Source organism: Notothenia rossii, assembly GCF_949606895.1.
Source record: "Notothenia rossii genome assembly, chromosome: 8".
Lineage (NCBI taxonomy): Eukaryota > Metazoa > Chordata > Actinopteri > Perciformes > Nototheniidae > Notothenia > Notothenia rossii.
The window spans coordinates 9,439,337-9,463,800 of NC_136906.1; the positions used below are offsets into that span (position 1 = coordinate 9,439,337).

The 24,464-nt window shown below is 40.9% G+C and overlaps 1 protein-coding gene across 8 annotated transcripts in view; it reads right to left on the reverse strand.

Moving 5' to 3' along the window:
• The window catches only part of cacna1ha (calcium channel, voltage-dependent, T type, alpha 1H subunit a), a 137,192-nt gene that overhangs the window by 11,963 nt on the left and 100,765 nt on the right, over positions 1-24,464 (reverse strand). For all 8 annotated transcript variants that reach the window (XR_013801851.1, XM_079645683.1, XM_079645686.1 and 5 more), the window contains exons 17-32: positions 23,137-23,224; positions 22,764-23,047; positions 19,008-19,367; positions 16,878-16,981; positions 16,652-16,775; positions 15,999-16,067; positions 15,678-15,862; positions 14,046-14,172; positions 11,888-12,013; positions 11,345-11,434; positions 10,139-10,331; positions 6,478-6,629; positions 5,798-5,907; positions 4,663-4,796; positions 3,242-3,312; positions 1,560-1,638 (exon numbers count right to left, since the gene is read on the reverse strand). Coding sequence is in view for 7 of the 8 variants with exons in the window: in XM_079645683.1 (XP_079501809.1) it covers positions 1,560-1,638; positions 3,242-3,312; positions 4,663-4,796; positions 5,798-5,907; positions 6,478-6,629; positions 10,139-10,331; positions 11,345-11,434; positions 11,888-12,013; positions 14,046-14,172; positions 15,678-15,862; positions 15,999-16,067; positions 16,652-16,775; positions 16,878-16,981; positions 19,008-19,367; positions 22,764-23,047; positions 23,137-23,224 (2,296 nt within the window). In the remaining variant the exon portion in view is untranslated. The remainder of the gene's footprint in view (positions 1-1,559; positions 1,639-3,241; positions 3,313-4,662; positions 4,797-5,797; positions 5,908-6,477; positions 6,630-10,138; positions 10,332-11,344; positions 11,435-11,887; positions 12,014-14,045; positions 14,173-15,677; positions 15,863-15,998; positions 16,068-16,651; positions 16,776-16,877; positions 16,982-19,007; positions 19,368-22,763; positions 23,048-23,136; positions 23,225-24,464) is intronic.

Below are 24,464 nucleotides of genomic sequence, written 5' to 3' on the forward strand. Positions count from 1 at the left end.
TTGAAACCGAATCTGTGAGCATTAACATTCAAACCCTCATTCCATCCACTCTCCTATGTGCCTTTCCTGTGACCTTCCCTTATCTGTTCAGCCTTCTGCGACACCACCGTCACAAAGTGGAAACTCAAGAGAGCCACCATACAGTAACACATGTCTTAAGGCTCCCTGAGGATTTTCAGATGTTTAAATGTCTGTCTTCCTGTCTGAGGGCTGAAAGGTTTCATGAGCCAATAGAGTGATGCAGTGATGAAAGATTGTTGAAGGTCAACGCGGAAGTTATAGCATCGCCAAAGTTTACCTCGACAAAAAGCTAATGGGATTTTTCCGTTGGATTTTGAAAGATTGCAGAAAATAAGACCTGTGGTAAACATTTGGATTATACATTTTGTTGAGCAGGATAATCTTCACATATTAACACCACTTTTATAATTTTGTAAGCGTTAATGCAGTAACCAGATGTAAAAAGCTAAGGTTAGTCTGTAAACACAGTCAACTGGCTGAGCGTCAACACCGCTAAGCTAAAGGTGGCTAGTGTTTTGGCGTGATGATGTTTAACCTAATTTATTCACTTGTTAGCAAGAGCCTTTGAAGCTTCAGACATTTCGAAGTGGGGTATTGACATACGGACCTATTTTATGTCGGAAACAAAAACATGTCTAAAAAAACGTTGACATCCAGACAAGGTTACCAGAAGAGGTATATAAGTTTTCTACTGTTAGCCTACACAAAATGACAGCCCTATGATGGAAACAGTGAATCAAATAAAAATGTTTCAGTGGAAATATGAAAGCAAAAGGTGTTTTCAATGTTGTGTTTCAACAGGTTAATAGTGTGAAATCATGAAGTGTAGATGTGAGGTAAAGAAGCAGGGAAGCAAGGCCCAACCAACTGTAACCTCTAGAGATGACTAGGCAAAACAAATTCAATAAATGATGACACGTACAATGTAAAGTAACCTTTCCCAGAATCTGACCAGGCTATAATGAAATGTCATCCAACAAACATCTCTGAAAGCCTTTTACAAAAATATAATTCCCTACTTTAGCTTTGTAAGCCCTCAAGCTGGATTTAAAGTGAGACACATCACAGAGCTTTTTTAAGCAACTTGGTCACAGCAAAAAAGTTATTACTTTGGAAAACTCAAAAACAGACATTATTTCGTTCTTCAGCTTCAAATAGAAGCAAAACAACATTTCTGAGAGAGCAACCTCTTCATCACCAGGATGTTTTCATTATGTCCTCCAATATGCCTTTTCACTCATCCTCCTCTCTCACACAATGTTGCGCTCTCAGGGAAAATGAGTTAGCCTATTGAGAAAGCAATATGTGAATAAATGTGATCATGCAAATGTGATCTTTTCTGCTTCGAAACAGGTCTCTGATGTGAGAGAAAAATAGAAAGTGGGAGACAGATGGGGGGGGGGTCGAGATCCAACAGAGACGGTTCAGGCGGGGAAATGTGCGCTTAGTCGTGACTGTGGTAGTAATGACTGGATTCTGTGCTGAAGCTGGAGGACCATGGTGTAAGTGTGGTTTTTTGCCAGTAGTGTGTGACTGACCCAGTTTGCCAAAGAGCTCCACTCCCAGCGCAGCGTAGATGAAGAACAGCAGCATGAAGAGGAGACCGAGGTTTCCCACCTGGAAGCAAAACGCATGTTAGATCCAGCTCTGCACACCAAACCTCACTTTAAATGCTGCTTGTTAAAAACTGCAGGGAATAAAGCACATTTATTTCATTGTATTTACTACATAGCCATGCATTATGAATGGAAAATACATTCTTACAAATATGTCTTCTTAGGGAACCATAATTGGCATCCTATTCCAACCCCCATGTCAATTAAATTATGAGAAATTTTATATTTGATAATTTTTTTGATTGGTTCAGTTTTTGAGACTTATTATTATTTGAACTTTTTATATGCATTTGTAAAAAAAGAAGATATTTCAGTGAAAAAGACACAAATGTGGTAAATATAATGTTGAAAGCGCAAAAAAAAAATATATATATAAAAAGTAACTTAAAGATATCACACTGCCTTGCTCACACTGGGTTGTGGGGCAATTATCATATTACAACATAAAAAAAGAAGAAGAAGAAGAACTTTATTTTAATAGCACCTTCTAAAACAGATGTACAAAGAGCTTTCACATAAAAAGGTTAAACAATATAAAATATAAATCAAAAATAAATAGAATAATAACAAGGTGGGAAATACAGGAAAAAGTGTACATGCTACCTGAATTGTGATTTATTTCCCACGCAGGATGACTACATAAACTCCCTTTATGATAATTAAAAACAACACTAAGAAAATATTACAATTCTTAAAACGAACATGAAGACGTGTTCAGTGAAAGAAATCAGAGAAAGCTTTGACATCTGCTATCAAAGCAGAGCTAAGATATTGACAGTGGCTTTCCCCTAGTACTTTTGGGCAAACCTTGGAACTGTAAGCACTTCCTGTCCCTGCACCATACCTTGCCAGCATGTTGTCTCTTATACCCTCCCCTAAAAATCCCTTTTTCTGTGCCGGATTTCCAATAAACCCAGTGCCCCCATGTTTAAATCTGTGCTCACGACATTTTGGAAAGAAACAGAACAATGTGTGAGAATCATTATTTTTGGTGCAGCTGCTCTCTGCCTGGAGCAAGTGTGTCAGACAGCAGGAGGGAGAGACCTGAGATACTCCCACCGCATCCGCTGACATCCTCTAAAAGGAGCGTGCCGACAGAAAAGCACGGAGAGGAACATCGGGGAGGAAGTCCGCTGAACAGTCTGACTCTGAAAGTTGTTTTTGAAATGATCAAGGTCTTAGAAATGCTAAAAATGACCCTCTCTTTTAATCATTAATTTCGTTTTTTCAAGCCTCCATGTACTCTGCACTACTGCTACTTTGCCTTAGCACATTTGAGCACATACAGTAGCTTGGTAACACTAATCATTTTCCCAGAGTTCGGACAAATGTTGTATCCTATGTGATTCTTATTATCTTAGAGTGCACTGTTCTTGTAAATCAGCAGGAAAGGGAATGTTGAGATCAGTCAGTGTTTTCTTTCATATGGATGGATATGACCTGAGTTAAATATTCATCAGGAAGCAGCATACATATTTCAGGGAGCTCTCTATTCCAAACAAATCTTTTTATTTTCACCCTGTATTCTTTATAAAGAAATCATAAATAAACCAAAGAATAGAACCTCTCTTTTGTGTCGGAGACCCCGCAGAGTGGGTGTTTACCTGCGGCAGCGCCTGCATGACGGTGTCCAGCAGAGATCTCATCCCTGTGGCCATCTTCAGGAGCTTCAGCACTGCAGACACACACGGGAGGAAGAGGAGGAGGAAGAGTCTTTAACAGCGAGATGATGCTGGTTTCATCATGTCAGCCCATTTGCTGCCGGATTTACAATGTCACGGAACTAAGCTAGCATAGCAGTGAAGCACTCGCTAGCAGTGATGGGATTTAAATCGGTGTACACTTACTCAAGTACTGTACATACGTTTAATTGTGTGTGCTTTACTACTTGAGTATTTAACATTTCCCGCCACTTTACATTTCTACTCCACTGCATCTCAGAGGGATATGTTTGACTACATGTATCTGACACTTGTAGCTACGTGTCACCTTTTGCAGAAACAACATTTTTTTTGTATGATACATTAACTTTGAATCTATTGAATAGTACCAGTATCAATAAGTATTCATACTTTGCTCCACTTTAAAACCCTTCCTTGAAGTGGACCTATCATGCTATATTTGAATAATATATTGTAGAGCCATACCTATATAAAACATGTCTGTGAAGTTTTTTTTTCAAAATACCAAACAGATCATGCCTCATTTCGCTCTATTTGCTCTTTTTTAGCCGGGCTGATTCTGTGAGAAGTCTTCTTCGCTGCTTTTGTGACAGACTACAGCGCCACCTACAGGCCTGGCATATGTACTACAGCGTCTCCAGCGCTTTCGAACGGCAATGGCCGTGGCTGTCTCCTCCTGATTGGTGGAGAGTTGTCCATATAGGCGGAGCTCCTCGTTTCTGACGTCAGAGATATTTCAAATCTGTATCAGTCTGGATCCGTTGCAGCTCTGTTTTTAGAGATTTGGGTATGGAGGAAAATAGAGAGGGTTGTGTTTTCTGACACTTGGTGAGTTCCCTGACACACCGGGGACACATATTCATGTATAAAAGGTAGGTCACCTTTAAGAAAGAAAGTACTTTCTATATTTGGCCAGAGAGTGCCTTTATTAGAGATACAGTGGTAAAGGTGGGGAGATCGAGGCGATGACATTGCCTGACATTTTCCGCGTACTTGGCAGTGGACTCCACATGTGAAGTACACACAGGTATGTAATGTACTGTATCTATGTGTAAAAGCCAGGAGGCATCTGTAACCCATTACTTTAAGAAATGACAATAATAAACAATAACACATTTGGTTAGAAAGTGCTTCACAACATCAATCAGTGTCTGTAGTGAGGACTCACAGAGAGACAATTATTTATTTACAGGGTGTGTGTGTGTGTGTGTGTGTGTGTGTGTGTGTGTGTGTGTGTGTGTGTGTGTGTGTGTGTGTGTGTGTGTGTGTGTGTGTGTGTGTGTGTGTGTGTGTGTGTGTGTGTGTGTGTGTGTGTGTGTGTGTGTGTGTGTGTGTGTGTCTACCTCTTGCTATCCTGAGTACTCTCATGATTCTGATGATGGTAGGATTTATGGGCAGCGCTGAGCTCATCTTCAGCTCCTCCAGCGCGATGCCCACGATGGACAGAGCCACTATAGCTATATCCAGCTGATTCCACCTAAACACACACGGAGAAACATCTTTCAATAGGAACAGCACATAGAAGTACAAACATGAATTCCCTGCTTAGACTAACATTCAGTATAACAAACTACATGTGCAGCCTCTTACAGACTTCCCTGAAGTCAGAGTATCCCTAGCAAGGAACGTGGCTGCCTGTCTGTTGGTGCTGATACGTGAGCCATTTGAAAGACGGGTAGCCCACCCACTACTCTCTGCAGTAGGTAACACATTGAGTTTACTCTGTGTGTACCAGGTTCATCCCGCAGGCAATAAGACTGTTAAACAACTGAAGTGCTGAAACAATTTCATAACATTCATCTGCTACTTAGTAATTATTTATCTATTATCTAATATATCATTCCAATAACTTGTATATTTAAGCAATAGCTCACGACAGGCCGTGGTATATGCTCATTGTATCACAGCTATGGGGCGTGGTTCGGCCCGACGCCCAGTTTGCTTTTCAGCCCGAACTGTATACTGTTTTTCTCAGGGGCGGAGGGATACTGACTTGTTGTGAAAAGTAACTTACAATTCTACCCGTGGTATACGCTCAGTATATCACGGCTAAGAACCAATCAGATTGCTTGATTTGACTTGCCCGTTTTATAAAGACTCGTATTTCACTATTCCACTTTTTTTTCTCACTTTTAAAAAAAAATATTTTTCTTTTTGTATTACTTTTAATATAGTATATTTTAATATTGTTTTAATATTGTCTGCTTATCTGTATTACTTTGTTGCATACTTGGAGAAGCCTGTGACCTAAGATTTTCAACGACATAAGTACTCTGTAGCTATGTTAGTTTGACAATAAAGAACCTTGAACCTTGAAAAGTCACCACCAGGCCACCCCACACTCAATCACTTGAACTGAGTGTACTGACAATAGGGAGACATGCATGTACTCAAGCTATTAATAGAAGAATAATATAAAATAGATTCAAATGAGGAAATATTGAATAATATGTATTCGATATTACAGCAGGGGGTTACCTGTCTTTGAAGAACCGTTGTATGCCGAATGCCGAAAGTTTGAGCAGGGCCTCGACGACGAAGATGCAGGTGAACACGTAGTTACAGTACTTCAGAACCTCCTCTAAATACTGAACACACACAGGCGGAGAATTATTTCAAAGCTTTAGTTAATGGTTTCATGTGGCAATAGTCAATACTTATTTTGTATTCAAATGTTCTGAAAGCCGTTAATGGTATTAATAGTGGAGATAGAGCTCCTAAGAAGCTACACAAGTTGATCATTGCTCTCAAAGGAGATTATGGCATCCCTCCAAAAAATACATCAGAAACTTCTGCTTATTAAAATCCACATGCTTCACGGGAATTACAAATAAATAGTGTTTAGCATAGTGCCAGCGGTGATGCCGACTTCAGTGTATAACTAAGGAGTTTTATCTGACAGCAAATGTTAAATCAATGCGGTACGGTTATTTTTGGAAGCACACTCACTTCCCAACATACTTGCACTGACTGTTGAGCACAATACAAACTAAACACTGCAGATGTATAGTGCTACTAGCTAAAGATAACCAAAACGTTAGCCATCATTGAGAGGACAACTAAACATGTATGGAAATAGGATTTTACAGTGAGCAAAGTTCAAATACATTTTAACATCCAAAACCTTCAAATCTCATGTCTATGTGCAGTAACCTTACCTTTGGCTGATTGTAGTGCTCGATGCTCATGGTGAAGACGTTGATGCAGATGATGAAGGTGATGAAGAGGTCCAGGTAGTGGCTGGTGCACAGCGTGTGGATGTACAGACGCACGGGGGAGTAGTCCGCATAGTACGGCCTCTGCTTGGCTTCTAGAGGTCACAGACACACACGTACAAACAAATATAGGGAAGGAGGACACGGAGAGAGACACATATCAGAACGCAGACAGACAGGAAGAGTGGAGCTGTGAGTTAGAGTGATCTGACATGGAGATATAACATCTGTCCAGTGGTGTGCACGGGGAGGTGTAGAGGCTAAGGAAGGGGAACCACCACTGTTTTCTTTTAGACCGCAGAAAATCACTTCTTATACCTTTATTGGCTTATTATTGATTTTTTTTTGCCCTCACATCACCTCAAAGCGGCAGCTTGGGTGCACCGCTGGCTTCTCTACTGCGTCATAAATAGGCGCGTTCACACCAAGTACTTTTCCAACAAAGGTTCCTGAGAACTACGATTTAGTTGCGTTCACACCAAAAAGTCCCAGGAACTAAATTAGTTCTAGAGAACCTTTTTCTCCCACGAAAGTCCCTGCTAGAGAGCAGGGACTTTCGTGGGAGAAAAAGGTTCCCGTGTCTGATTGGCTGGGCGGAATGCAAACCACGCCCCGTCAAACTCCCAAAAACGTTTGTGAAGCCGCCATTTTATTATCTTCACATTGCATTATTAGCATTAGCATTAGCCCAGCGCAGAAACGCAGAGAGACTAACTTATGACAACTCAAAATAAAACATGGGAGCGGTGGAGATGAGGAGGTGTCTGCGTTCTGGCCGTTTGCTCGGAAGGCTTCAGTAGAAGCTGCTGGGAGTCCCAGCAGCTTCTACTGAAGCCAGTCCCTAACTCCGGGGACTTCCGGCCGGGGATTTTGGGCGGCAGTATACGCCGTGAAGTTGTTTGCGGCCTGCCAGTAAACCCAAAGCAGAAGAAGAAGAAGTGACGTCAGCGGCTTCATTTGCCTAATCCACCCCCAGGCAGGAACTAATTTCCGGTGTGAACGCGATCTGTACTTAGTTCATGAGAACTAAAGAGTTCTCAGGAACCTTTGTGGGAAAAGTACTTGGTGTGAACGCGCCTAATGTTCAATTCTCATATCGGGTGGTGCCCCTTTTATTTGATCACGGCCCCTGCGCCTCACTAAGTCTGTGCACACCACTGCCTGTATGGTATGTTCAAATAAGAGAGGACATGAGAGTCACAGCTAGCCTAATTTATCAATTTTATGTTCAAGGAATACTTCCCTACAAAGCGATATCAATTACTCACTTGAATTCTTAAAGAAAACGTCACTCAAGCGATACTCACAAAGAAAAGGACCTGAGCAGAGACTGAGAGGGTTTACCGGTGTGTTGCAAATGGTAAGGTTTACGTAGAAATGCATTGGTCTGAATGTATTCGAGTTTGATTGTAATGCAAGCGCTGTGTAAGATTAAATAGACTTTTGATATCATTTTGTAGTTGTTAAAAAATTGTATTATGTACTAGCTGCCCTTACTAAGCATGTACTATTACATTCAGTCATTATACTTTGGACGTACTACTTTGTCCTAGAATTGTATCGTGATATGTGACCCTCTTGTTCTTAAAGGATTGTGGGCGAGAACAACTAGAAAAGCATACTGGAAAATGTGATCGGATGCAGTACAACATCCTCGTATTTTGGGTATACTGCATTTCATATAATGTGTATTTGAACATACTAAATATTTTACTGGCATACTAACTAGTATGGTAGTCTGGGTATTTGAACGTTTGAAATTTGAAAGTAAGACTTCTGTGTTTTCCAAGAAGGCATGCAAGGAAAACAATGTTTTCTTCAATATTTCAATTTAACACCAGGTGAGTAATTGACATACAAATGGGCAATTTGTATAAGTATTCCCTCACTCGAGTTCAAATAACTCAATATCACTTTTTTGTACCCGTTAATTCTTCCTTCAAACAGTCTTTGGTAAACATATTCCCGAACTAAAGGGAGTGGCAGTCCTAATTCTTTCAGAGGGCTCCTTTAATGGGAGCATTATTGGAAGAGTCATTGGCTCTCTAATAATGATATTCTTGTCAAGACTTAGAGGTCTCGCCCTGCATCCTGACCTAAAAAGAAGTCTACATTAAAGCCCAGACTAAAGAGTATAATTTGTGATAGGTGTATTACAGCCTCTGAATAATTAAATAGACTTTAAGTGAAGCTGAAATAATGAATGAAGCTCAGAGGTGGAAAAACCTCGCATCCATTAAGCTTAAAGCCTAGGTTCTGATAGACTGTGTACTCACATGTCCATACATGACGATCGATGATGGCTTTTATGGTACGTGCATGTTTATGTCACAGTCCCAAGTTTACACCATGTCTGCTGAATGCTCACATGCCTTTGATGTACAGGGTCTATGGGTGAGAGGGGCTGCGCAGGGTACGTTCAACAACACAATTAGTATGTGAAGTATCTATAATCTTAATATTCACAACGTTTCACTTTTCAACTCACCCAATTTGAAGGTTTTCGAAAAAAGACTGTAATGTTGAACATACGCTCGAGCCACTATTCTCTTTGATGACATCACTACAGTCATTTCAAACCCCTCGGAAAAATCTCAATAGTCTAAAACGTCTTTTTTTCAAGACTAGACTAATTGCATGGCCAAACTCTGGAGACAGTTAATTAAATGATTTTCATCACCATTAGCAGTTTTAGACCAGAGACATGTTGTAACAATGGAAAGAGTGGCGCTCTGCTCACACCTTGTACTGCCTTCTAGTGTAATTCGGTAATTTAATATTTAAGCCAAATGGTTGATCTCTTTGATAAAGCCATGTGCTTCTTCTAATTCCCTTTTTCTCCTTTCTTCAGCTCAACATATTACCACAATAAAAGGCTTCACTCTTTTTTAGCATGAGACTTTTTTTGCAATAAGTGGTGAGTTTCTGATGTGTCTACCTGGGGGTTCAGTCTCGTATTTCCCACAAACTAACCACAAATCCTTCTTATCTAACAAACAAATCATCTTGATGTCCCAATGTATTTGCAGGTTTAGCAGCCTGCTATGTTTCTGAGTCTGCCAGTCAAAGCATGTTCACAGGAAATGTCCTTCTGGCCTATGTCGAGAGACGCCGCAGGCTCGGGTTGATTCATGCACCCGGAGAGAGGGGGGGGGGGGGGTGGGGGGGGAGTTGGCGTTTCACTGATCAAAATTTTGATAGGCAAAATTTTAGGAGACAAATGGAGGCAAACAACAACCTCGATCGGCATCACATGCATTCATTGGTTCTCATTGTTAATCAGCAATGTTTGGTCATTTAAGAACTGAAATAGAGACTACTGAATACTGTGTTTTTTTTTGCATGCAATGTTTGGGGAGGGTTGGGGGGAGGCTGCAGTCATGCAGTCACATGCATCAGACTGACGTAGCCTACGCCTTCTGCCAGTGATTAGTCACTGTTTGCGTGAGCTACCCAGTCTTTTAAACTCTCCCTCTTTATTTTTAAATCTCTATAAATGTCCCTGTTTTTATTTCTCTGTCATTCTCTTTCTCTTTTTTCAGGCTCTGAAAGCAGGCAGTGCTCAGAAAAATAGACTACCGACCAGCCCCTCCATTCTCCTTACTCCTGCGCTTTTTCTCTATCATTTTGAGCCTCTTCTCCTCCCGTAAGCGAGTCTCCTCCTCCTCCTGGTCCTGACGGCACTTGTGGAAGTTCTCCACCACCACGCCGACAAACATGTTGAGCACGAAGAAGCTGACGATGAGCAGGAAGGATATGAAATAGAGCAGCATCCAGGGGTTGTGGTTCCTAACAGGCTGAAGAGACAATGGGAGAGCAGAGTACACGTTGTCTATATTTGTGCAGAGGTCTTTTGTTTTTGACAAATGCCACATTGCCCTTGTAACGCCTCACATTATGTTATTACATACAGAAAATCTTTTGGTAGCCTTGAGTAATCTTTCCAGAATTCAAAAGGATAATTTCACGGTCAATGCAGCAAGATCTCTCCTGATGCTATAACGAATAAAGGCTCTGCTCCTTTGGTTTGAATACTCTCGTTTTTGCCAATAAGTCTTCAGTATTTCAGCACATTAGACCACAGGCAGTCCTGAAATGTTGAAGAGTTAAAGTGCCTGCTATAAAATCACATTTAGAGCCGTGCTTTTGCTTAGAATCGTTACAGCACCCCTGCCACTCTGTCCCTCTATTATACTCCAAAGTGTATTTAAGATGTTTTCAGGGCTGTTAAAGCTTTCAATACTAGATTATAGTGCCACTATTCCCCAACATGCCTTAAGGTTCAAATGTCTTGAGCTGCTTTACAGTCCAGGTTAATACCAACACTATCTAACTAGATCTGATATGTAATGTTATTATATCTGATATGCAACTGCACTTAGCCTAGAGTAGGTGTACCATAAAATAAGTGGCACAAATCACAGTTTCCTGTTTTTTTATCCCGAGGGGGAATTGGATTTTGTCACAGTTGCTCCAGTTAAGAATATAAAGAAAACAAGTGTCATACAAACATGAGAAGTTAAAGTAAAAAAATTTCCAATAAAAGATCAGATCAAATGCAATATACATATTTATATAATCAAAAGAAGTTAAGTAAAATGTCCAATAAAAGATCAAATCAAATGCAATATACATATTTATATAATCAAAAGAAGTTAAGTAAAATGTGCAATAAAAGATCAAATCAAACAAATTAGAAATCCGATATTTATATACTTTTTGTGAGACATAATCTGTCTAAGGAAACTGATTTTTGATACACACAGGATTTGAAATGGGTCAGGCTTCATGTATCTCAAACCGTCATTACCTGTTGGTCCACTCCCACTGCGTCCAGCCCGTCATACATGATGTTGACCCAGCCGTCCTTACAGGACAGCACGAACAAAGACATCAGAGCCTGGAGAGGAAACAGAGTCAGAACACAGGAATGTATCTGGTCCAATTCCTAACAAATAAAGAGACTAATTCAAGTTTAAATACTGACATCTTAAAATCAACATTAGCATGTGTTTTGTCCTCTCAATGACTATTAGTTCCTGGAAATAGAAGATGCACATTCACTGTTGATAGCTGAGTAGAATTTGGTTTGAATATCAAACTAATATTTCAATGTTTAATAGTTTAACTTTTAATAAAGCAAGTTAGACAGGCAAACCATATTTAAAAAATGAAAGAAATATATATAGCCATGTAGAGAAAATTGTGTTATTTAAACTGACAAAACATATTTTGTATAGAAAATGTTATGTGTACTGTTCCAGCAGAATGTAGCAATACAAGTTATATTTTTGGTGCAACCTCCCTATCCTCCCCTCTCTCTTCCTCTATCACTCAGTCCATTAATCTGTACCTGAACCAGGTTGTCAAAGTTGTACTTCCTTCTGATCCAGCGGTAGTTGGCCTGCAGACAGTCGGACTTGTTGGTGACATTCTTTGTGTCCAGACCTTCACAGTGGTAGAACTTGCCTTTGAACAGCTAGAGAGACAGAGAGAGACAGAGAAGTCTGTAAGGCGACTTGGCTGCCATTCAAACATTATCTCAATTACACCGGAGCTTACAGCTTCTTAAACGTCCAACTATTAATGGCAGTAATAAAAGGACGTTTCATTAAGCACACTCTTATCAGACGTTAGTGCGCGGCTAAAAGCTAGCCTGGGGGTCATGTTGTCCCTAACCTAATTGTCATTCTTTCAAAACTCACCCTCTTAAGGAACAATTACCCATTGTAAATTCAAGACACTTCCATTCCCCCCCCGAGCCACAATCACATATTCAGCTGCTCAACGACACTGACATTTAAGCTAAAGAGGCTAAATGTATTTTGTCCTCGAGCTTAGCAAAAGCAAATGACAAAGCATTATGCAGTGTAGGCTTTGGATTTCAACCTAGCTTACATGTCTGTTTTGTCAACTATAGCGTTGCAGGAATACGTTTTAAACTCCGAAATTTGTTAGCATTTTAGCACTTCCTGGTTCTCTCGTCTCAAAGTCAAGGAGGTTTTTTTGAATGGTCAGTGTTTAATCAAGGTTGCCAACTCTCACGCATCTGGCGTGTGACACACGCTTTCACTCTCAATCTCACGCTGACCAAACTATTCTCACGCCAAAAACAAGATGAACCGGCGATCGTTTTTGGTTGGTTATTAACAATGCTGAGTTGACAGCTGCTCAAGCTGTCGATCCGCTCCCTCCCCGCCCCCACTACTCTTAGCAACGTTAACAGACAGCAGAGCAGTGGGAGCCGGTTGGTGAATCCCAAACCCGTATTGCGCATGCGCAGATCTATGATCCAGTAGAATAGAGTCAAAGAGTATATGAGAGTGAGAGTGTGTTAATTAATATATTTGGCAGTTTGGAGTAGGTCTGTAGATTTGTTTGTGTGTGTGTGTTTCATGTACAGGCCTCTCACGATAATTTTCCCGGAAATTATTGCGATAAACGATAATATTGTCGGCACCGTTGTATGACCATTTTAGACCACTGACATAATGATAATAATAATAATTAAAGTACATCCTTTCAAACTGCTAGTCACATCCTCATGTAAATGGCAATTTATCGAGTTCATTTTTATTTATCGCAAGATAAGTCAATTAATTGCTTATTGCGACAGGCCTACTGTATGCACACAATAAAACAGTGGAAACAAACATGTTTGACTTTCATTAGTGAATGAAACTTTGTGCCCTTTATAGTCTGTTTCCAATATTGTGTATTTGTATATATTGTATATTTAAGCAATAGCTCACGACAGGCCGTGGTATATGCTCATTATATCAAAACTAAGGGGCGTGGTTCGGTCCGACACGAAGCAGGCAGTTTGCTTTTCAGCCCAACTGTATACTGTTTTTCTCAGACGCGGAGGGATACTGACTTGTTGTGAAAAGCAACTTACAATTCTAATCGTGGTATACGCTCAGTATATCACGGCTAAGAACCAATCAGATTGCTTGATTTGACTTGTCCGTTTTATAAATATCCTATATATGCTAAGATCCCGCTACTGACACGATAGCAGTCATTTAGTGCGCATAATGTGTAATTAAACCCATGATATCAAAATCTCACTCCAGCCAGGTACCCAAAGTTGGCAACCCTGGTTTAATACCACTTTATAAGATTTGTACCATTTGATTTAGGCCTTTAAATACGTCAGTAAATAACCCAATCATGAATGTCAGATGCTTTTAAGTTTCTAAAATGCAAAGACGGTTGCCAAAAGTGGCTAAATAAGAATTCACGACAAACATTAGCCACATTTAGCTTTGCGATTTGACCGTGATGTTGTTTGTTTATAGCATTACGTTAGCTATTTCCTTCTGCCAATTGCATGTGCTTTAACTGTCAGACAAATGATCCTGCTGAACAAAATGTGTAAGTATCATAAATGTTTGATTGCTAACGATCTTTTTGAGTGAACCCTTGTGATGCTAAGTTCCGGTTTTTCCACCTAAAAAGGTCAACACAGCACCCGTTTGTTTGTGTTCCTGAATGGGATTGCACAATACCTGCACCCCCAAGATGCCAAAGACAATGAAGAAGGCGCAGCAGATGAGGACAATGTTCCCGATGGGTCTGAGCGAGGTGATGAGCGTCTCCACAACCAACTTCAGCCCCGGAGCTCGGCTGATCACCCTGAAAAACACAATTAAAGACACATTAATGTTTGTTAGCGAGCCACTGTTCATTTCGTTCAGGAAAACGTATCAACTTTTTCTCCATGACTAAGACAAAAAAGCTGCCGTGAAAGATCTTAAGAGCGGATGAACGATACAAGCAAATACAGATATAATAATAATAATAATAATAATAATAATAATAATAATAATAATAATAATAATAAATGGGATTTATATAGCGCTTTTCTAGACCCAAAGATGCTTTACATTACGAGTAAGGTCGACCAACAAAACAAGAACAAAAACACAAAAAAACAAAAAAAAAACAGAAAAGCAGTCAGGAGGATGTTGGTTCAGAGGGGGGAGGGGCGGGTTTAAGGATAAGCAGAGTTGAAGAGGTGGGTTTTGAGACGGGACTGGAACAGGGTGAGGGAATCAGACTCACGGAGGTCTTGTGGGAGGGAGTTCCAGAGCTTCGGGGCTGCCACAGAGAAGGCTCTGTCCCCGAAGCTCCGGAGTTTGGCCTTGGGGATTGAAAGCAAACCGGCTGAGGTGGATCTGAGGGACCGGGGTGGTTGGTAGAGGATGAGGAGGTCAGTGAGGTAGGGGGGGGGACAGATGGTGGAGGGCTTTATAGGTGAGGACCAGGAGTTTGTAGTGAATGCGGTGTGAGACGGGGAGCCAGTGGAGTTCTTTGAGGACCGGGGTGATGTGACGCCATGATTTGGTGTGGGTGAGGAGTCTGGCGGCTGCGTTCTGGACACGCTGGAGTCTGTTGAGGGATGTTGTGCTGATGCCGAAGAGGAGTGAGTTGCAATAGTCAAGGCGGGAGGAGATGAAGGCGTGAATGAGTCGCTCAGCTGTGGGGCGGGTGAGAGAGGGACGGAGTTTGGCGATATTGCGGAGGTGGAAAAATGAGGTTTTTACAACTTGGCGGATGTGGGGGTCGAGGGAGAGGGTGGGGTCGAATATCACGCCAAGGTTGCATGCCTGGGTGGAGGGGGAAACAGGGGTGCCATCGATGGTGAGTGTCAGGTTGGGGGTTTTGCTGAGGGTGGATTTGGAGCCGATGAGGAGGAGTTCAGTTTTATTGCTGTTGAGTTTGAGGAAGTTGTGTTGCATCCAGGATTCTATTGCAGTCAGACAGGATTCGATGTGTGTGAGAGGGGGGTTGTGGGGGGATTTGGTGATGAGGTAGATCTGTGTGTCGTCAGCATAGATATGCATTCACGTGATATGCCACCATCAATTCTGAATCCGCGCGATCCCCTTTTTATATTTACGCTAAACAGGGCAAGCACTCAACTTCTTTATCTAAAGATATTGATGGCACCTCAAATTCTAACGCACTAATAGTAAGATAGCCTATGATGATTCCGAACAAGAGAAGGATAATCTTAGATAAGAGTATGTGTAAATAAATCAGATCAAAAATAACTGAACAGGTATGATGCTTCCTGTTTCTGTGATGCTTACAAACAGAGCTACCCACACAACAACACACAGGAATACACCGTGTACCTCAGTGGGCGTAGTGTTCGGAGCAGGCGTAGGACTCGGAGGATGCCCAGGATCCTGTTTCCTCCAGTGTAGGCCAGAGAGACCAGGATGTCCACCAGAGACACAAACACCAACAAACCATCCAGAACGTTCCAGCTGGACTTGAGGTACGTCTGCTTCCCGAAGCAGAAACCCAGAGCTAAAACCTGGAGAAACAAATATGGTAATATTCAGAACATCTTTCAAGCTTTAAATTAGAGATATAACTAGAAATTATTGTTTCGACATGTTACGAAGTACAACTTTTAACCGAGCTGATGAAAAGAAAACATTGGAGTTTACCTTTATGGCCATCTCTGCCAGGAAGATCACAGTGAAAACGTAGTTGGACACACTTAGAAACTTTCGCTCCTAGGGAAAATGTTATAATAAAAACATAATTAAAAAAATTAATTAAACACAGCACAGAAGCAATACTAGCTCTTGGTTTACATTTAGCTTGTTGATTAACAGGTTTGTAATGTATTGTTCCATTTGTTTGTCTACAGCGTGTCCAAATTTGACAGATATCCTAGCACAATTCATGATGTCAAACCTTGGAAAGTATCTAGCTATCCCTGCCAAAGGAACTGCACACTGAATATGTTTTGCCGTTTGATGTCTATGTCTGGACCGCTGCGTAAACCGCTGCAGGCAGTTTGCTTTTCAACCCAACTGTATACTGTTTGTCTCAGGCGCGGAGGGATACTGACTTGTTGTGAAAAAAGTAACTTACAATTCTACCCGTGGTATACGCTCAGTATATCACGGCTAAGAACCAATCAGATTGCTTGATTTGACTTCTCCGTTTTATAATATGGAATAACACGTTGTGTAAGCTCTAACTTGTCATGTATGCTGTAATTCAGTAACCTTCAAATAGCTCAGATAAATGTGAGTAAAGAGTATCAACAGTAGGTGCAAGCAGAGGTCCTTTGTTTCAGTGTGTGTCTCACCTTGCTTTCAATACTTATACCAGGCCTTTCCAAAGCAATGGTGATGCAGTTGAGGAAGATGAAAATCAGAACCACATGGTCGAACAATTTGTGAGAGATCACACTTTGGCACCAGCGACGTAATCTAAACAAAAACACACGCACAGTCATCTACAATGTCAACGCTCGGTTAGCGCTATTGACCAATCAATTGATTGATGATGAAAATGTTGTGTGTTAGACTCACTTGCTCTCTGGAGAGAACACATACAGGTTCCAGTCGTCACGCTCTTTGCACCAGGTGGGCTTCATGTTTTGAAGCTCTTTTGTGAGCCAGAGCCAGAAAGAACTCTGCAGAGGTGAGAGGTCAGACGTTAACACAAACATCTTATTTTTAGGTTATAATCACATTACATTATTTCTTCAATCACACCATGAACACAGAGTCATTTTCATTGTGAAATGGTTGAATACTCAAAGTTGTTACAACAATTGTTCAGGAAATTGTATTTAATACCCATAGCATATTTTATGTAGAGTGTTTATTGGGAGTAGAAACAGCATTGCTAAAGGGCTAATAACATTCATATTCGTAAAATAGGAAAATAGACTTATTTAGTAAAAAAAAAAAATGCTTATTTCCACCTGCACCTGAAAACAATTCAATATTATTGAAATGTTGTAGTCCATAGTAAAAAAATAACAGAGACCGCATCAATAGCCGCAAAGGGGTTTACTCGTCCAATCAACAATTACACTCCAAAAGCATTCAAAAACAATGCATAATATAATGAGTTCCCACAGTGTTGCTGATGTTAGCCCTTCCTTGTTTGTTTTAATCTACGGGGACACAGAAAAACAAGTGTTTTCTTACAGTGAGATAACTGCACCATGACTCTTAACTTAGCTGCTGCACAAGCTCAATACAAAGTGTTGTGAAACTCATTAAACTTTGTAATAAAACAAACAGCTTCAGGGTTCTAAATAAAACCAGCCCAAAGTCAAGCCTCTCAGCGAGCTTATTGCGCAGACACTGGGAGTGTGTGTGTGTGTGTGTCGTGATGTTAGTTTGTAAGTGTGTGTGTAAACTGGATGAAGACAAACTGCTAATCATATATTGTTGGATCTGACATCCCTGACACACACACAGAGCACCTCATGCACACACACTTTAGGAGTCACGCACACGTTGATGCTTACTATGCCACGCACACATAAGAAATTGTGGAATATGTGTTTTAAACCTCAATGTTCACACTTCATGGCTTGCAAAAACTCAATTTAATGAAAAAAACAGAGGTTATCCAAAACCATTGTAGATTTCAACCTTTCTCTATTTTTCACAAAAGCACAGAAATGTACAGCCACACTGATTTCTTGTTTTGTACCCACAGAGAAAACAATTAGTGCCCGAGACAATCAATTACAGCACGACAATTAGCGTCCCCTCGGGGCTTGCAGTGTGAAAAACAAAACGCATTATAAAATCTCAAGTGGGGGAGAGACAAAGGGCAAAGGAAACAAAGAACAAGACAAAATAACAGAAATAAAATATGCAAGCGGAGTCGGCAGAGAGGGCAGATTAAGAGATTAAGAATTTACATAAGAGAGAAAAAACCACCGAGGTGCAACTGCTCAGCAAACTTGTCCCCGGGTCTATGAAGACACATTTCTTGCTCAAGCTTTTGTTTGATTGTAAAAAAATACGCAGTGAGAATAAAGACCTGATGTGAACGTAGTTATCATACTGGGGACATTTCAATTTGATGTTCCACCCGTACGTGGTTAAAGTCCTCTACATGTGCCGTTTTGGTCTCAAGTCCCTGGATCGTGGAAGATACCAAAAAAAGTCCTAGAAAGACAAGGTAAACTTAACGAATGTGCATTTAAACAAGAGGAATAGTTTCGGCGAAAAGGTACCATGGGGTCAGATTAGAATTTTCCAAAGGGGGGTTCGTTTAGCATGAAACACTTGAAACAACTAAAGGATAAGTTAAAAAAGAAAGTAGAAAGAAAGTGAGGTCATAGAAAACTATTTCTGCTAAAAAAGTGAGCAATGACTGAGAGTCAGACCTAAACATTTCAGATGTGTGTATCTCTGCTGTAACCTTTATTCATGTACCTTTGTTATTCATGTCTTCTCATCTTTGCTTTTAAATGAGTGTTTTTAAATGTCATTGTATATCGTTGCTCTTAAATGAGTGATTTTTAAATGCCATTTTATAATATTTTTCTTAATGTCTTCCCTTTTTGTAAAGCACTTTGAATTGCCTTGTGTTGAAAGGTGCTATACAGTATATATATATATATACACTGTATAAACTTGCCTAGCCTTGCCTTCTAAATGTTCTCTTGAAAACCCTCACTCATAACTTACGTCCTCATCAATTTCATCATCAGGCGAGAGGTCTTCCTTGGGGTCGGGGTTCACGAGGGGGGGGTCGTAGTTCAAGGTCCTCCCGTTGCAGTCTGCGTACTCGGCTGTGATGGAGGGGCAGAGAGTGGACGCCTGCAGCAGCTCCAGGGTCTCCGGCCGCAGTCTGTTGTTTCCCCCGGCCTCCCCCTTGTCCTCCCCGCCATCTTCCTCCTCCCCCCCCTTCCCGGACAGCAGGCTCTCCCTCTCGCCGCTGGTGTCTCGCCGCTTGAGGCTCGGCGCTCTTCCTACACTGTTCCAGCTGGAGCGACGGCTCCCCCAGCGGGGGGGAAGAGGGGAGCGCCGGCCGGGACTCGAGAGGCCCTGGAAGAGACAGGAAGTATGGGTCAGCTACGTGTGTCTAGGCTACAGAGGTTTTAAAGCAATATCTGGCCATTAAGGGTTCAACAAATAGAAGTTATGCATGCCCAACTTAGCATGATAGCATGAACTAAATGAAATGTATTAAAGTACATGTCAACATATTTTAAGGCAACTTCAATTTGAGATTGATAACTAATTTTAGGATTCTCAGTTGATTCTTCAGTCAATGTTTCTGTCACTCTTTTGAAATCGCAAGAAAAATAAAAAGCGATTCTTTCTTGAGTTCTTTTCCACAGATGTTACAGATTGCCAAGTAAGAAATAAACTATAGATACGATAAACCCAATAATGTATGTGATTGTTTGCCAGAATTTCAAATAATTTTGTCTCTCACTGATCAGAAGCTAAATATAGTAGTAACAGAAGTTTGCTACTTGACCAAATGTTATGCTCATATTCTCAACTTCATGGAATATGTTTAATATATCCTTACCCATGAGCTAACACCACTCAATCTTGGCTCCTTATATTCAAAAATGTTGTTTCAGGCATTCGTGATTTCCTTGTGGAATAAATGCTGTGCCTGTCTACCTGTGTTATTAAACCACTATGTTTAGCAGGGCAAAGAAAAGTGCATTTTGGGTACCGGCATTATACCTTTGTTTGCAGTTTATCTTTTACCTGCTCTGTTCTCTTTCAACAAATAGTATCTTCTACAGAGGAGATAAATGAAACATTTAAAAATTACTTTAAAGAATTTGCCAATTCTTTTTTGCGGGTTAGGCCTCCTTACGTTATCATTAGATGACACCAAAACACTGGAGTCACCTATCACGCTGGAGGAGCTATATAAAGCTGTCAAAGCTACAAATAAGGGCCGTACGCCGGGTTCATATGGCATACCTGTGGAACTCTATTTAACATTTTGGGATATTATTGGACCGGTATGGTTAGAAACACTTAATTATGCTACCAATAAGGGTCTGTTCCACAAAGACTTAAATACAGCTCTGATTACGGTTATACCCAAACCAAGGCCTTAGCTATTAGACGGTGGTTGGGAAATTAATAAGCCCCGATCAAACAGGCTTTATTAAAGGGCGGCTCGCATCTGATAATATCTGCAGACTCCTGCACATTCTTGGCGCAACACATACAATTCCACTTGCCTGTGGCCTTTAGTTTTTAGATACTGAAAATGCGTTTGATGGCATGGAATGGCCATATCTATGGAGGGTTCTGAAAGAATTTAAAATTGGAGATACATTTATTAACATGATTCAAACATTTTATGTGAATCCTACAGCTCGAGTATGTGTGGGAGGAAGCTTCTCCGACTTATTTGAGATAAAACGGGATACAAGGCAAGGAGACCGTCTGTCTCCTTTCATTTTCAATTTATCCATCGAACCACCGGCACAATTCATTAGGAATTGCCCTCAGATTTCCCCCATCACAATAGGTGGAACGTCACATTCTATATCACTATATGCAGACGATACATTAGTCTGTATGGCAGATGTTCAGCGAACCCTCCCCTGTGTCTTGGAAGTAGAGGAGCAGTTTGGGCAGCTTTCGGGATACAAGATCAACCTATCAAAGTCAACACTGATGCTTCTTAACATAGGCCAAAGTGAAGTGTCCCTCCCACCCCAAATCAATGTTTCAAATGAGGTGCTCTATTTCGGTATTAAGGTTAGTACTTCCTTATCATCTATAGCTAAAACAAATTACTCTTTAGTTTTGAAGAAAATAGAAGAAGATATATATATATATATCCAGCATCAGTCCCAGCCCGTTTATCGGTTGTTAAAATGAACATATTGCCCCGCATACATTTCGTAAGCTCAATGATCCCTCGAGCACCTCCAACAGGATACTGGCAAAAACTAGATTCTTTACTACGATGCTATATCTGGAATGGTAAACGACCCAGTATAAAATGGTCAGCTCTTCAGTATAGAAAATCAGATGGGGGATTGGCATGCCCACATTTTAAACTATATCATTGGGCATTCATATTAAGATCTCTCAGCTATTGGGTAGATGAAGATAAAATGTCATCTTGGAAGAATATGGAACAAGACTTAATAGCGCCGATAAGATTAAGGGACTTTCTCCTTTTAGGTATATCTACCAAAAAATGTGATTTACTGTACGGTCCAATTTTAACTTATATGATTAAAGCGTTCAGAGCAGCAGGGACATTCCTAAACTTTAAGAGTGTGTGGTGTAGTTCATCTCCATTATGGAACAATCATAACCTATTGAGTGGGGGCAAACCATTTAACAACAAAGCTTGGGAGGATAAAGGTATTAAAACTCTTCAGGACATTAATGGGGAAAATTGTATTCATGACTTTCAAAAACTGGTCTCTCAATATAACATTGATCAACATTCTCTCTTCTTTTACTTTAGAATAAGGCCTGCCTGTAAAGCCTATGGGGTCCCCTGGGGGTCAGATTTGAAAGAACATCCTGTTCTGAGTTGGGTGCAGAGCGCTCCCAAAGAAATAGTTTCGTTTATCTATAATAATCTTAACTCCCAGAGCTATATGTCTACATCAGGCATGAGAGCATGGGATAGGGAAATATCCACTTTAGGACAAGAATTGGATTGGGATGCAATTTGGACTAATGTTACGGGTGCTTCAAAAAACCCAAACCATCAGTATATACATCTGAAATGTTGTCATAGAGCATATCTAACACCAATAATTAGACACAGAATTGGATTGGTACCTGACCCTTATTGTTCATTTGTCACCAGGGAACCATTGGCTCTTTCTTACATGTTGTATGGGAGTGTCCAGGAGTATTACACTTTTGGGGGAAGGTTATTAGTACCCTTACAGATTTAATAGGGTTGAGATTACCAATGGAACCTCCTGTACATCTTTTAAATGATGAATCTCACCTTTCCCTTACGGGGAAAACTTGCAAAATATGGCTAACAGGCTTGACTGCAGCTAAAAAGATTATAGTCTATGGAGTGGGTGGGAGGGATGTAGGATAGAGGGATGGGCTCGAATTAATCCAAAATGTTGTGCAACCTGAATTGTCTTCTGTTCTGTGTTGTAAATTGAAGATGTTGCAATAAAAAAAAAATAGAAAGTCATACCTTCCTCAAGTAAAATAAGACTGAGAAGTGAGTTTAGGTTCATCTCAGTCCACTGAGCAGTCTTTAAAGAATTCAAAGGTCATTGAAAGCCTGACTGGTGTTACCCCAACAGACTTGAATAATTGGATCTTCAGGCCCTTTGAGGTCCTCCATTAGGGACCATTGTGTCTGTGTAGATGAAGTTGGTTTAATATGTCTGTCTGCTCCTTGACTCGGCAAAGTCAGTGTATTATATCCACGCTTCGATGCTCTAAATAAAACATGACACCACTCACCAGAGAATGCTGGTCGTAGGCTATGGGGTCCATGGAGGTGGCGCTTCCACGGCGAGAGTCTGCATGAACACTTCCTGAGTCTGAAAAGCCCAGTCCTGCATCGGCATACTGAGGCACCCCCTCTCTGTACATGAGGTCGTCCTCGAGGACAGACTCGGGTCCCAGGGAGCTCTTGGGAGTGGGCATGGGCGTGGCTGCAGTGCGCATGATTATTGGAGGAGCTATGGAGCCGCGAGGGTCAACATGACCGTTGGCTGTCATCATCAGAGAGTACATTTTAAGCTCTGTGGAGGCATAAAGTCATTTTATAACAGGACAAACAAACAACACATTTTGAAATGTATTAAAACAAACATTCTGTCATTTAACCTACCAGAGTCTCTGAGCTGGGATACTTTCTCGTCATCATCAAAGTTATCTGATTTCTTCTCATCGTCCGACTCAGACCGATTAGCATCACCCTGGACACAGGAAGGATTTTTTTCACAGTCTACGAGAAGTATCAGAAACTGATCTTTGACTAGAGCTGTGAAGGTTAAGGCTACAATAACATGTTCCAAATCAGGAAGTGATGGAGCAGCAAAGTATGGATTGCAAACCTGAAAAATGCATTTCAATGGATTTTTTACTATTGCTGGCCATGCGTTGATGATGCAGTGCCCCCGGCCTCCAAAGGAACACGATGCTGAATAGTTTGCAACGGAGAAGCATAGACAACTCCAAAAGCAACACATTTTCAACAGTGATAGCTTAATGGGTGGCTGCAGCTTGAAGGCAGATCCACATTGTGGAGGACGAGGGACTCTTTGAAATCATTTTCATCGCATTTGTCTTTCTATGTTGATAATAGTCTTAAAAACGTATAATGTACATTTAGAACAAAAAAACTACGTGATTAATCGTGAGTTAACTATCAAATCAAATTGTATTCATACAGTATAGCACATTTTAAAAACGTTTTTTTGGTCGAGCCAAAGTGCTGTACATGCAATAAAAAACACTTCACTGCGATAGTAAACAGAAGACAATAAATTACAACAGCAAATATAAAAATCAAACACAGGGAAATGTCAGGAGTCGTGCTCTGCTCTGACTAGAAGGCCAGGGAGAAGAAGTGAGTCTTTAGTGTCGATTTAAAACCCCCTAGGGTCTGGGCCAGAGTGTTCCAGAGCCTAGGGCCAGCTGCTGCGAAGGCTCGGTGCCCTCGGGTTTGAGCCTGGTTTTGGCTGGTCAGCCGACCTTAATGCTCTGGCTGGGGTGTAGCGATGGAGGAGTTCGGCTATATAGGCCGGAGCCAGCCCATTTAGAGCTTTGAAAACAAATAAAAGGATTTTAAAATCAATTCTGAACCGAATTGGAAGCCAGTAGTGAGGCCAGAATTGGGGCGATGTGGTGACACTTTTTGTGGCCAGTGAGAAGATGTGCAGCTACGTTCTGCACTAGCTGCAGCCGTTTAATTGACGCCTGGTCCATACCCACATACAGAGCGTTGCAGTAGTCCAGCCTCTCGTGGTTACAAAGGCGTTAATAACCCTTTCTAGGTCTTTAAAAGATAAAAACGACTTGGTCTTGGCCAATAATCATATTAAAAAAAGCAGGTTTTGACCACGGTGCTGACCTGCTTACAGTATCAAATGTAAAAGCGCTATTGAAGGTCACTCCAAGGCTCATGACAGAGGGGAGGATGTTTTTATTGAGGGA